Genomic DNA, 14,685 nt, shown 5'->3' with positions numbered 1-14,685 from the left:
GTAATGGTATAGTTTTTCAATAGTCATATTACAATGATCATATTCTTTAAATAGTCATAGTTTATCGTTGTAACATTTTCTTATTGTTTTTCAACTTGCAATACTTTTTCACTGTTGTAAGGGACTTATTTCAAATATCATTTTTTTTTAGTAGCGATTGTATTTTTTATTATTATAATGATTCATTTTAAACATAAATACAAATTGTAATTGGAGGTGCTTTTAAAAGAAGGGAAATTATTTGAACCAATTTAATATACTAATATAATAACGAATACATGTGATTCTAATATAGGAGACTAATCCAATAACGCATTAATTAGATCTAAAATAAATCAAGAAAATCTTCTTCATTTGCGATTCCAATTTTTATCTTTTCAAAATCTTCTTCATATTGCGATTAGAATCGTTTTCCAAATAATACTGTTGACATAAATCTACAAACCTGATTTGGTTTTTATCTTTTCAACCAGAGCCAAACCACGCTACTTAGAAGATTGAAACGGTCTGATCAAGCATTGCTCAGGCCAAATTTGCATTTCTGACAAAAATTCTCTCAACATAGAGAATGATATGTGCAATGATACCACAAGTCACAGGGACTCTTTTTTTTTTCCCGAGAATGACCACACAATTATATTGGTGAAAAACAAGTGTGGCGCACAAGCCCCGTAGGGCTATCAAGCCAGAAACTCAGAAACATCTGAGAACAGAAAAATAAGACCAAAGGTAAAAACAGAACAAACACCATAACGAAATTAAAATAAACAAATCATCATATCATTAGGAAAAAGACATTCACAAACAATGATTATTCAGCGACTTGATTAGCACCTCTCTTTTTTGCCAGAAACTCAGAAACATCTGAGAACAGAAAAATAAGACCAAAGGTAAAAACAGAACAAACGCCATAACGAAATTAAAATAAACAAATCATCATATCATTAGGAAAAAGACATTCACAAACAATGATTATTCAGCGACTTGATTAGCACCTCTCTTTTTTTATGCATAACCATCCTTCCATAGTGTGAATGAAGTTACAATGATTGAAAAATTGACCAGAAGGCTAGCGACAAGCGATGACAACAAAGGTTCTGCAGCTGATTTCAGTGATATATCCACCGGACATGCTTCTGGTTGTATGAATTCAGGGGCGTGTTAGCAGGGGGGTCAACTCTGCAGCTTGTCTACATACATGTCTGTTCCTGGGTTAATATCTGGCAAAATCAAATCTCTGCATCTTCACTACTCATTCAGTTTCGATTACCAGGATGCACTGCCTAAAGCAAGTCAATCCCTACCAGACCTGGGAGGAGACTCCCTCCGTATCATTTCTAGGAGGTCGTGAACAACTTCAGATATTGGAGGCCTATACTCAGGCTCGTGCTGCAAAAGAAGCGATATGTTAGGTCTACTAGAGTGAAGAAGCACAGGAAAATGAAATTTACAAAGACTCCGAAGGGAATTCATAAAGTACCAGCGAACCATGTTATACCCGTTGCACAAACTCTAGGGGACACATTTTTGTATCTATTAGCACGAACGCGCACATGTTGAATGCGATAATTACCATACAACAATTTATCCAACACTTCTGTTACCAATAGCCCATCGCATACATAACTAGGATTTGATACTTCATCATGTGGAAGACAGCGAAATTATACATGAATTCTTTAGTGTTACGAAATTCTCATCCCCTACTGTACATACATGAAAATATTTTGCCAGCTCATTAACACTGTAATTTTTTTCCTCCTGTAAGAAAAATGACTTACATGGTTGCATCTTTTTCTTTTTCTGAAATATATACATGGTTGTATCTTGGAATTAGTTGCAGGCAAAACCACCCCATTCAGAGACAAACACTTTTTTCAAAGAAATTTAGCTAGGGTAGACTGGAGGTTAGGTGGAGATCTTTCAACTCAAAACGGAAGTCTCAGCGGTGCCCCAGTTCCAAAGTGTAGTCATTGGAAAATAGAAAATTCAGAGAATGCAGGAAAGCATTGGACATGAATGGATTCCCAAGCTTATAATGCGTGAAACATTCCCTCTCACCAGAAACATAGAACAGCCAATATTAAACCTGAACCCCATTGTGCACATTAGTAGATGGATATTACTTGTACTTTTTAGAACACGATAAGGAATAGAGATGTTAGAAAAGTATATGTTACATTCAAATCCATTTGTTCGAAACATCATCTCAAAGCACTCACCTGAACACATCGGGAAATAATGTCGGCAAAGTGTGACAATGATTTAACAGGATATTCTCCTTTCAGAGATGGATCAACCATCCTCGACAAAGCATCAATGTCATGAAGCTGGGGGATTGCCCATCTCACCAGAAATTGCTCCGCTCGACTCCGTGTACTAGCAATTATTTCAAGAAAGATTAAAGTTAGTTCAAAAAATAAGCATTATATCATTGCCCAATATGGTTCAGCTTGGCTCTTTGTACCTGTCATGCGACTTTCTGCCCGTTAAGAGTTCTAACATCACCACCCCAAAGCTATAAACATCACTCTTGGAGGTACAAATTCCTGACTCAAATTCTGGAGCTCCGTAACCATAAGCTGTTAAGAGGTTTCCTGACAACTGAGTACACAAAACTTATCAGAATGGAGTGAGGCTCAATTTGTTGCAAGGGAAACGTAAGGGGAAGTTCACAAGGTCTTCAATGTGATGATGATATTTGTTGGTCGACTACTGTTTACTGATATTAGGATAAAGGGCAGTAAGTCCAGAAATAAAACAGGGAAACTTTGGATCTTTGTTAAGCAACAATACATTGATTAATAATGCAAGCTAGTATTTATACACAAGCAGCAAAACATCCAGTTTCATTTCAAGATACTGCTAGCCCCCCCTTACCATATAGAGGCTAAGTAAATGTAAGCAACTGACATTTTGAATTAAATTTAAGCTCCAGTCGGTTGCTGCTTTATTAACATGGAAACACCAAATATGTAATACTCACACGAAGAACAAAATCTTTTCTATTGCACCAAGAGACCTCTTCATGACCTTTGTATTCTAAACCTGCATTGAACTGTTAGCAGCCATGGTGGGCTTGCAATCCGTCTAGCAACAGTAAACCCATTGTCATCCCCAACTTCGCAAATCAAATAAAAAGAAAAACATCATGGGCAGGTGACATCTATTAGGTCAAATTATACCATCTGTGCTACAGTGATGAGCACTGTGCCCAGCATGACAAGATGGGTTCAGGAACCCAAAAGCATTCAAGTGATCAAGATAGAAAGCTATTTTTGATGGGGAAAAACAATTTATGGCACTCTTTGCTAGATCACAAGAAACTAAGTTAGGAAACCAGATTCATATTTGTTTTACTTAGTAATAAGGTAACCTTCTTTGAGGTAGCAACTTATCAAGAATATGTATGGCTGCATCTTGCATGTAAGGCACTTGATCTTTTCCCCACTGATCACATCTTTCCTTATATTACCAAGGGCTTCACCATGAAGTACTTAGGATTCATATATAGATGCTCTCGATTAGCAAGCTCTTCGAACAAAAAAAATTATTTCTTTTCTTCCTATTTCTCTACTACAATATGGCTTGGTTTTAACCCCAGAGCTCATGGATTTGAGCCTTGATCAGAATTGCAGAAATTAGTAAAACGTCGTACTAAAGCATAGTTTAGCCCTTGATCCCAGTTATTCTTGTCCACCTTTAAGCTTGCTAGAACCTCTAAGTGGGCATCACCCCCAATTCTCATTCAACCGACTTCAAAACAATTTATTAGTTGGGTTTGGTCAGTTTATCTTATTTGATTCGCCACTATTCTCCAAGAATAACAACTAGAAACTGAAGGGAAAACTTTTGTTAGGTGTCCGTATAGTTTTAGTCAACTGGCATCTACATACCAGATAGAATAGACAATCAACCAATTGATACAAAACGAAACATTCTATATCGCTACTTCCATGATGAGGTTTGTCGAATCCCATTTGAAAACTCAACTTCACTACTACAACAGACAAGTCATAAAACTGCTTTTCATGTAAGGCTTTTCTACCGCTTGTGTAAGGCTTTTCTACCGCTCAACTAACCGAATGACGCAACACAATAGAGGAATTTACCTGTGTTCTCAAAGCTAGAAGATGTCTCTCAAAACGAATGCTAACACTTTAAGCAGAGATGAGTAAGAGACAACTGCACCATCATTACTCAACAGAAGTTCAACCTAAAGTAAGCAGACAATTCCATGCTCTGATGACTGGTCTATCATACTACATGTCTAACGGAAAACAGATCAATCACATTAAAGAAAAGAAGCACATATAGGCCAGTAGATCAATGAGCAAGAGTAAAAACCAAACTCCAACGACCATCGAATCTCAATGGTCTAACCTAAAAGATCACCTTAGACCTATATATTCATTGAAGCACTCATGAACAAGACATAACATAATGCAAGCAGGAACATCTATAACTCTTTTGTTCTTTCTTTCTTTTCTCCCTTAATTGAGCATCCAGCACACATTCCAAACTCCTAAATATGACACACCTATTCCTAGACTTGGTTCTCTTAAAATCATTGGAGCCAAACCCTACAACTTCAAAGTATAACTAACTGGGGTACTAAGCTTTCTATTCACTTTGCCCGTGATGCTCAATGCAGTCTTTCACCCTAAACAGTCCAATCTTTCGATACTACTATATGCCCACTTATATGTAAAGTTTATAAGTTATTTCCTTTGATGGTCGAACGGAAATGTCATTAATCAGGTTGAAGATAATAATATCATGACTAACCTGGCTAACGGAGCCTGATGATATTAAAGGAGCCAAACCACAATCAGAGACGTGTACAGAAAGCTCATCATCCAGCAGAACATTAGCAGATTTGAAGTTCCTGTGGATAATAGGTGGCTCAAAGACCTCGTGTAGATACCTTCATTTCATAAACAATGAGTGTTAGAATATAGTAATCATATAACATCATAATCATGTCCTGATGTGGTTACCATATTAAATGATTCCCTTGATTTTATTTTGGTTGTAATTGAATATGATTTCATTAAAATTAGGATGATTCCCTTCTGTAGTTAGGCTCCCTCCCGTTGTATAAATAGAGGTCTCATTGTAAAGTTTTAATCATCGAATTCAATAAAGTATCTTCTCTCATATCTAACATGGTATCAAAGCTAGGTCTTGGGTGGCCTCACCTCTCGTGGAAAAGTCTCTCTTGGGTGGCCTCACCTCTCGTGGGAAAGTCTCCGTCGCCCGAAGCAGCAAATCTCCTGGTCAGCTCAATTCGCACCTTCACGTGCAGCCACGTGCATCCGGGCTGCACGTGAGGGGGAGTGTTAGACTTTGTCCCATATCGCTCATCTAAGCCAACCAAGCTTGGTTAATATATTCTAGAGGTTACTCCACCTATTGCCAATTGGTTTTAGGTTGAAACCCTCTAAGAAATCTAACAATGAGAAACGTCAATAACCACATGAAACACTCTAGTTAGTGTCATATTTGTTATTTTGTCCTTGCTTTTGTATTATTCTTCTAATTATCATGGCAAAATCTTATCAAGCGGCAGCTGACAATCGGGATCAAAGAGTCAAATACATATGGCATGAAAGGGGCTAATTAAGGAGAACGCTCTCTCAAACCCTAAAACTAGATCGCTCTTTAGCAGATATTCCTGCAAGAGTAAGAAAACAAGACTCCATCACTAGCCTACTTCCACCCCTCCTTGGCCCATTCTATTACTGGTGAATGAACTGTTTTGTAAAGACCTAGCTTTGGTACTTCCGAGTACAATTTTTTGACTCAAAAATAGTGAGAATGGCCTTTGTATAAGCTCCCTTTGACAAGTTTTTCTGATGGACCTTCTTCTCTCATTAAAAAGGTATCAAAGTCAACAAGTGCCAAACACTCACGCCTGCCCGCTTACTATATGAAGCACTCTGTTCAGTCATATCGAAATATAATCATTCAGCAGTTGCATTACTTACTCTAGGGCTCTTGCAGCTCCAAGGGCCATCCGTATGCGGGTATTCCACATAAGTTGGTTCTTGAATCCATCGTCTGAATGCAAAGCATCCTGCAGTGTCCCGTTACTACAATATTCATAGATCAAAAGCCTTTGCCCGTGCTCCGCACAATAACCCATGAGCTCCTCGACATTAGCATGACGAATTTGATCTATATGGTTCACCAGATCAAGAAACTCAGCATCTTTCTGCTGACTGGAAGCTCTCTTGTCTAGTTTCTTAACAGCGAGTAACTACAACAGCATTCACACAAACCAAGAGTCAGTTTCAAAATTCCATGAGATGCAGATTATTTGAGGATATAAGCTGAGAGGGCAAAGGAGAAAGACCCTCCAATTGGTGATTTCCATGACTGACAACGTCAAAAATGTCACATAAACCCCAATTCTAGATCTATCAATAACTGAATGAGGCAAGTGTAAAACAGATAAGGTTCGCCAATTTTACATTGTATAACATAAGAAAGAAAATTGAAAGAACAAGGTTACTTAATTCGAATAGGTAAAGCTTAAAAGGAATCAGATGCCAGGAGTTGAAGTAACTTTGTTGACCCTTCCTAATCCAATTACTACAGTTTGCATACTATTTGACATCAGTTTTTAGCATGAGGTGCAAGTGCAACTCAATTATTGACAACAAAGCTCAAAGATTAGCTAGAGGAAACAAGTATGTGAAGGAGGTGAGAGAAGGGGGGAGGAAGGACAACAGAAAAATCAAAACCGAAAACCTAACATCATGATGTACGCTACTGAAAACTGTCAACACGGCAACAAAAAGTGGAAAATGGAAGGATTAAGTCAAGACTCGAACCTTTCCATCAGGAAGCTCAGCCCTATATACATTTCCTAGCATGCCTGACCCAATAAAATTTTCTTGAGAAAAGCTGTTTGTGTACTGTTGAAGAGATGCAATTGTGTAAGACTTCACAGCAATTTGAGGAAGAGGAGTTTGGGTGGAAGGCCTCTCTGTAGTTGCTGTAGCAGGTGCAATCGGATTTACAATAACCTTGTCAAATTGAGGTGGTGGTGGTGGAGGAGGAGGAGGAGGCAGCGTCGGTGGTGGTGGAGGCGGTGGACGCAATGAATCAATATCAAACCTTCTCATGTCTATTGCATGATTATTGCTTTTTGGTATTCCGCTCATTCTTTGCACATTTGGCTCAGACTCATTCCATGGTTTAGGAATCAAGCTTGTCCTTCTTGGCCCTGGTTGATGATCCTCCTTTGGCTTTAGAACTTGTACTTTGGGAACTGTTCCAAGATTCAAAGAGAGACGTAAATCATTGAATAACCAGAAACCTAACAGGAAATAAATGACACATAAAAAAAATGGAGAACAAAGTGAAGATACGAACCTTTCTCAATTTCATTGCTTGGTTGCACCAGTGATCCACCATCCATGGGATTATCTCTAATGTTCACGTAAGGAGCTACTTCATGCCGCTTGGAAATTCTATCAGCGTCTCGCCTTCCTCTCAGACACCTTGGCATAAAAAGCAAAAGTCCTAATGCCAATATTACAAATAACAACGCCGAAGCGATTGATATCCCAACTATCCTCCCAGTAGTTAAGTACTTTCTAGCGCTTGTAGAATTTGATGCCTCTGATGCAGATGGCCCATCAGCCTTTTTCCCATGGGTTTGTCCAGAAGACTGTGACCCAGAAGACGACGGTGCCCCAGCAACCGGTGGGGTTGGAACTGATGTTGTTGGGGATGTGGGTGAAGGTAATGGAGCAACAGTAGTGTTGAATGGGTTCCCATCCTTTCTGCATGGCGAAAATCAAAACTAAGAACAATAAAAAAAGAGATTTACAAAATGCTTAGAACATATATCAAAATAAGTGATTTACTTAAATACAGGAGATCATAAACCTTCACCATATGTAAGTAAGTGTTATTCACCACCCTTGTCACGTTACTAAGTGCTCCAGAAACAAATATACAATATGTCACCAATGCTACATGACAAAAACTAGTCATGCAAATTTTTTTTTAGTGGTCTTGGCTTTGGACTTAGGGGTTTGCTCCCTCCCAAGGTCTCAGGGTCAATTCTTCTTGCCAGAAACCCTTGGGGCCACCTCACCCCCATGGGTAAGTGTGTGAAACAGCTATGGGAGGGGCTGTAAGGAATAGTCCGAGGTGCGCGCAAGTGGACCTGGGACACCCTACATTACCATTTAAAAAAAACCTAGCCATGCAAATTGCCATGGAACTAGACGTGATTCTGTGATTTCATAATACATGTACATGTATCTGCTGCAATTCCAAGATTAATTGTCAATAAAAGGTGAGAGTCCACGAAACATAGTTACTGCTTTAGTTTAAGAGGCAGAGTTTATAAACTACCAGTTCATGAAAATATTGGGTCTTGCAGGAAAGCTTTATGGCTTCAGAGTTTACACCTACCCTTGGGCCTTGCTTAACATTACCAGGTGATACAGTTTTGATGGTTTTATTAGTTCCTGAAGACTCAATGTTTATGCTTTTGCGGGGTATTTCACATTTCAAATCTTCCATAAGATGAACATTATGGTACCTATCTAATGGAAGACCACTTCCCTTATACTTACGGGGGGAAAATACGCAAAGAAACTTTTGTGGTTGTCTACACTAACTCTGCAATACAACTTCTATATTGCCCCAAAACAGCACCAAGTTCCCGGAAACTTTGTTGAAGAGGACAAATCATTTTCAGTAAACTGTTTCAAAAGCTAGGCAAATCTTTCGAGGAAATATTCCCAACCCTCTCCTAAATGTTCTAAAGATTCTTGGAAACTTGTAAAAAGCTTTTTCAAAACACCTAGGAGACTGTTGTGGCTTGGAAGTACTCCGACACTTGCAGTCCCTTTTTGAAATTTCAACTTTTTAAGGAGACATACTTTAATGCACTTTAAGTCAATCAAAAGGTACTTATTGCCAAAATTGTCCCTCTATCTCAACCTTTCAAATGTTCGAACACATATACGAAGGTATTTGGAAAATTTTAAAGATTTTTGGCTTTGACATTCAAAGTAGATATGTATTTTGCGACATCCCAAAATGGATGGAGGGTGTATAAAATAAGGAATAAGGTTGGCAAGCTCCAATACGACTACACGTAGTCGTCTACATATGAGCAGCAAAACATGTTACGTTTTGCCGTTCAAAAAAACAAAAAAAAAAAGAAAAGAAAACACATGTTACATGCGAAAAAAAAGAAAAGAAAACACATGTTACATGCGATATCGTACGTTTTGGTCACCTGGGTCAACACCAACCAAGTAGGCAAGTACCCATTCTATTTCCCGTGCAATTTTAGCAAGGTTTGAACAACAATGAACTGAAACAGCAAACTCTAGACCATGCATTAGCCTACCCCTAAATGCACTTGTCACACTGAGTCCCTGTAAAAAAATCTTAAAACCTTCTACAACAGAATTTCAAGATAATTATAGAAATGTGTATGCATGCATCAAAAAATCAGAGCTTAATCTATTGTTCTGGTCCTGCTGGAGAAGTTTGAGTTAGTCACCTTTCCAGTTGGAGACTAGGGTAGCCCACATGCCACAACAACCTTTTCAGATCATAATGTGTATAGAGATCTTATATTTTTCAAGAAAAAAAAAATGGGTAGCTGATGAGGTTGAAACTACACATTAAAAAGTGGTTCCACAAGGGGCCTTGAAGTTAGTAGAAGTTGTGACTGACTACAGAACCAGCGTCCTAGTCTCTCCGTTTAAATGGCACGTGATTGCCAATTAGATAGTTTTCGGTTAAATGGCATGGGATTGCCATCAATAAACATATTCGTGACTGTTTAATCATGAAGTCATGCTACAACATGGCCAGAGGTAATGTATGCTGTGCTAATATTTGATTCCTCCATTCAGTTACTTTCAATTTAGTCCTTCTTATTGGGAACTTTCAGAAAATTGTGGCCAACAAATCAATAAGACTTCCTAGCAATAAGTAATCAAAGATGCAGTTAAGAAGTGTTCTCAATATCGGGTAGCATGATTCGATGTCCTGTTGGATTTCCAGGAATATGCATCTGGTCACATGTTTCTACCGAGTTTGGTGCTTCCCGTAAACAAATTAAAATATCAATACAAGAACCCAAGTTGTCAGATAGTTGCTTCTGAAGAAACTTTAGATCCAACCCAAAAGCTTAAACTATAACGTGGGCAGCTTGCAACACTCGATATTAAGTAACCACCCATTCCATACCCAATCAATGTGGGACTTGTATTATCTACCATCCTCCCTCAGGTGCAGCCACTTTTATGGCCTGTCACATGTATTTTGGCGTCATTCATCGTTCAACCTTTTTGCCGAGTCTCATCGTGGGGTGTGGATTCTTTCTTTGTAAAATATGAGACGGAATGAGCCCGGCTCTGATACCAATAAGAAATTTTAGATCCAACCGAAAAGCTTAAGCTATTACAAGGAGAGATCCCAACATCTAGAAAGTGACCGTCCATTCCATACCTAATCATCGGGGTACTTGTACCATCTAGCTGGTTATATTCATCAAGTGAATGAAAACTACCAAATATCATCTACACAGCAAACCTCATATAGATTAGAAATGGCATATATGTCAAATTTTGTCCCAAAACATGCTGAAAAAAGTATGCATAGCTTTTAACAAAAGAACTAAGGAAACACCAAAGATATGCATATTATGGCTCTCACTTGAAATTCGGAATGCTTAGCAACTGCTCTGGTATAGGTCCATTGAACAAGTTATTTTCAACATTCCTGTTCAGAAAGAAAAGTTCAAAGAAATGAAAGTCAGGAACCTATGAGATGGCAGCATCTCACCCAGCCACCTTCGTCAATCTATAGTTAGGTATTGACCTATTTTCTACAATAATTAAACACCATATAAGAATTAAAAGTGACATGGTGGAGACTGGAGAGGAGTACAAATCTCGGAGTGGAAGATCTTGCAAAACATCAAGAGTCCCAAAAAGCTGATTGTTCTGCAAACGACTGTCAATCAAGATATTAGCCATGTTATCCCAGATGAAGAAGGTGCAAAATAAGTCACTCAGGGATATACTCACAGGGTGGTTAGAGATGACAATTTCTCGAATGAGGTTGGGAGTTGCCCACTCAAATTATTGCTCGATAAATCTCTGCATAAAGATAATTTGTCCAATATATCAATAATTTAAACAAGAAAACATGGCCATTTAAAGATTGCCAAAGAGACAACTCCCCACAGATTAATCAATCCAATGAGCCCTTCAAAGGAATCAGGTATTTCTCCAGTTAATTGGTTGGCATTCAGAGACCTGAAACACATAAAGAACCACATCTTCAGGAAAATCAAGCACTTTGGAAAAGGTAACAACTTCCAGCTCACGAACCAAGAAGTGGGCAGTAAACATACATAGCTGACAGTTCAATTAGAGTGGATAAAGAACTTGGGATGCTTCCGGTAAACTGGTTATCTGAAAGAAAACTGCCAAAGGTAAAGACTATCATATGTTTTGAATTAGTTGATACGCAGAAAAAGGAAACACAAACCACAGATCTTATATTATGAACAAAATTAACTAAGGCGCAATAATTTACGATAGGGCAGCACATACAAGTTCTGCATGGTCACAGGAAGATTTGAAGGAATACTACCCCCAATGTGGTTGTTTTCCAGAGATCTGCCGCAAAACAATGACACAACATCATTAGATGATTCTACCTATGAAATGAGGGTTGGAGTAAAAGTAATAGATTGTCCTCCTAAAATCAATATGTACAGAGGGCCGAGGGGGTAAGGAAGGGAAACGATTTTCACACTCCACTTTCTTATAGATGCACTCCAACATTTTACTTTTAGTATGCTTTGAAAATTATGTTGTGTGTAATAAACTCTACAAGACAGACTTTGGAGTGCGTTTATAAGAAAGTGGAGTGCAAAAAACATTTCCCTGAAGAAGTTAGGACCTATAACCCTCTAACTTCATTCTTGACAAGATATTATCCCCTTGTTGATATGCAAACATAATATCCTCGGAGAATCTATGGGGCTTTGGCAATACCACTAGTCAAAAATAAATGGCAAAACCAAATGCACTCAAAGAGAGATGCACTTACATCGTTCTGATAGAAGAAAATGAACCCAAGTTATCACCTAGCTCTCCTCCCAAATTAGCACCATTAAGGGTTCTACAAAACCAAATAAGCATAAGAGGATAGACAGTCGGCATTGCTGATAAATATTTGCGTTCGACATACAGCAAGAGAGGTATCCTTACATGGAATTTATATTTGTGTTGTTACACTCAACTCCTTGCCAAGCACCACCACATGGATCACCACCAGAAGATACCCATCCGGGAATGGGAGGGTTTCCAAGTGCAATATATAAATTGTTAATTGCAGCAACTGATACAAAATAAAAGTAACTCCAACATAAGTAATTGATTATATAAACCGCAGCAGAGAATAAAAATAAATCATACGGAAAGAAACAAGGTATTTGAGAAATCCATTTTCAGCTGAAAGTTTATAGAAAAGTAGCTGCATTTCTCAGAGGATGCAAAGTCAAAATGGAGTTGGTCAACCCTCATCTCCATTGCCAAGAAAACAGGAAAAAGCAGGAGAAAATACTCCATGTAAGAAAGAAAACTCAGCACTTATACCCCAAAACAGAAAGACACCAATAGCGAAGGTTTAGACCTATAACTTATTAAAAGTGCTCCAAAATTCGCATAAATAGCCCAAGACTCCAAAATCTTGCGAGCCATTGAATGTCCCCAAATGGTAAATGGTAGAAAGTGCTCTGCTCGGCGGGTGAGGGGAAAAAAAAGTGCGTAAACAATAAATTTCAAAATGTTAAATATCTAACACTAATCAATTATATATAAACCCAATAAAACACGAAGTGAAGAGAGGAAAAAAAATAAAAAAAATCAACTCAGCTAAGCGAAACACAGCTGTTTATATCAGTTGAGGTGTACTTTTCCGTCTAAACCAACCATAAAATTAGCAACAAAAATCCTATCCACCGTTCCTCTTGGCCTGGGACCTAGGAGTTCAATTTTCCTCGCCAGCAACTTTTCGGGCCACCTGCGGAGGGGCTGTAGCGGAAAAAAAAAAACCAAACGAAGAAACTCAAAAAACGGTCGAGTCTGCTCTTACCATCGGCTGGATTTGTATCTCCCAGCGAATTGCGCGCAGCCGATACCAAAACAAACCACACATAGAAGTGTACATAGATCTCCAAGTTTAGCCAACTTATAGCAGATCTCTTGAGCCCCATTGTGTTAAACTCAACCTTTCTCCTCAATTCACTTGATTACTACGAGCCTCGTCTCATCACTTGCGCGTAAAACTACGTCCAATCTGAAAATCAAAACAAAAAAAAAAGTCAGTGATCTAATCGCTGATGGGTAATTCACAGCTCCAGTTGGCTTTTTAAACTTTAAGTAGAAAACACGAAAACCGAACAAAAAGAATTTGCAATTACTTGAATTCAGCTAGGAAACAAAACTGAACCTTGGAACAGAAGTTAACGAGCTTACACAGAGCTTGTGCGGACCTAAAAGAGACCAAATGTCGAGCGAATTTCAAGTGAATGATGAGGTTGGATGGGAGATTTTGTGCAAAATTTGGGAGTAAAGTGAAAAGTGAGCAGAGATGGGTGAAGGGAATGAGGACAGCAGAGAATCGAGGTGGAGAGGACTTAAGATGCTAGAGTAGAGAGAGAAGAACCCTAACCTGGCAATGAGACAGGGTGGGGGAGAGGGAGATGGGAAAGGAAAAGCGAGACGTTTAGAAAGTCGCGAAGACCCAAAGACTACACAAAAAGAGTATGGAACTCTCTCTCTCTCTCTCTCTCTCTCTCTAGTTTCACAGACACAACACACACTCTCTCTCTCTCTCTCTCTCTCTCTCTCTAGATTCTCTGACTAGAAAAACAACGGGGCGTGGAAAGTGAGACTTAAGATAATCTGGTTGCTGGCTTCCATGTAGTTGGACGGTGACTTTTAATTACCCATGTCTCTCTAATCTCTTGTTCGATAGTACAGTAATAACTAACTAGTAGTAATTATTCAGTGTTCATAGGCTGCCATGTGTTACTTCAATCCATTTTAAAAACCATAATTTTTATTTGTTATATTTTGGCGGAATTTATAGTACTTCATCCGTCTCGGTTTGTTTACTTGAAATTCTATTTCGAGCGAAGCTACCAATATAAGTTTCGAACATAATTCCAGACAGTATCGTGTTTAGCCATTCGATGCGCACTAGTTCACGTGCATCAAACGGATCCGGACACAAAATTGCATTGGTAGACTTTTTGTCATTTGTTTTCTATAAAAATTGAAAGAGAAAATTACAACCTCACCCTCATAAATAATGAAAAGCAATTTTATATCGGTAGAGATAATATGCAGTAATTTCGAAAATCTTTTTAATTGCATGTCTCAATAAAAAAAAAATTGAGTTTCCCGTGGAGAGCAAATACTACTCCCTCCGTCCCGAATTCTTTGTCCGGTCTGCAAAACGGAATGTTAAAAATAATACAATTCTTTCAAGAAAAAATTCAAACTTTTTTGACAAATTAAAAATACTCATTGATATCAAGTAAATTGTTGAAAAACTTTTGATTTTTTCTTGCAAAAATTTATCATTTTTAACACTCTGTTTTGTGAACCGGACAAA

The 14,685-nt window shown here is 38.3% G+C and overlaps 1 protein-coding gene across 6 annotated transcripts; it reads right to left on the bottom strand.

Moving 5' to 3' along the window:
• Window positions 1-917: 917 nt before the first annotated feature.
• Window positions 918-13,921, bottom strand: LOC131329023 (protein STRUBBELIG-RECEPTOR FAMILY 3-like). Of its 6 annotated transcripts, none has more exons than XM_058362046.1 (17): window positions 13,542-13,921; window positions 13,159-13,362; window positions 12,273-12,402; window positions 12,112-12,183; window positions 11,610-11,675; window positions 11,408-11,479; window positions 11,238-11,309; window positions 11,079-11,150; window positions 10,939-11,004; window positions 10,705-10,770; window positions 7,384-7,796; window positions 6,840-7,279; window positions 5,991-6,262; window positions 4,789-4,927; window positions 2,468-2,604; window positions 2,223-2,379; window positions 918-1,389 (listed from the first exon to the last, which is right to left on the bottom strand). In XM_058362046.1, exons 2-17 carry the CDS (start codon window positions 13,277-13,279, stop codon window positions 1,294-1,296), a joined length of 2,391 nt encoding a protein of 796 aa, XP_058218029.1. In that variant the 5' UTR covers window positions 13,280-13,362; window positions 13,542-13,921; the 3' UTR covers window positions 918-1,293. The 6 variants fall into 6 exon arrangements, with proteins under 6 accessions (XP_058218029.1, XP_058218031.1, XP_058218030.1 ...); XM_058362048.1 differs by having other exon boundaries at window positions 13,487-13,889; XM_058362047.1 differs by having other exon boundaries at window positions 13,516-13,885.
• Window positions 13,922-14,685: the final 764 nt, after the last annotated feature.

The sequence above is a fragment of the Rhododendron vialii genome, chromosome 6a (genome assembly GCF_030253575.1).
Source record: "Rhododendron vialii isolate Sample 1 chromosome 6a, ASM3025357v1".
In the NCBI taxonomy this organism is placed as follows: Eukaryota; Viridiplantae; Streptophyta; class Magnoliopsida; order Ericales; family Ericaceae; genus Rhododendron; species Rhododendron vialii.
The sequence above is the reverse complement of the archived record's forward strand: the minus strand, read 5'-3'. Positions and strand labels throughout refer to the sequence as shown.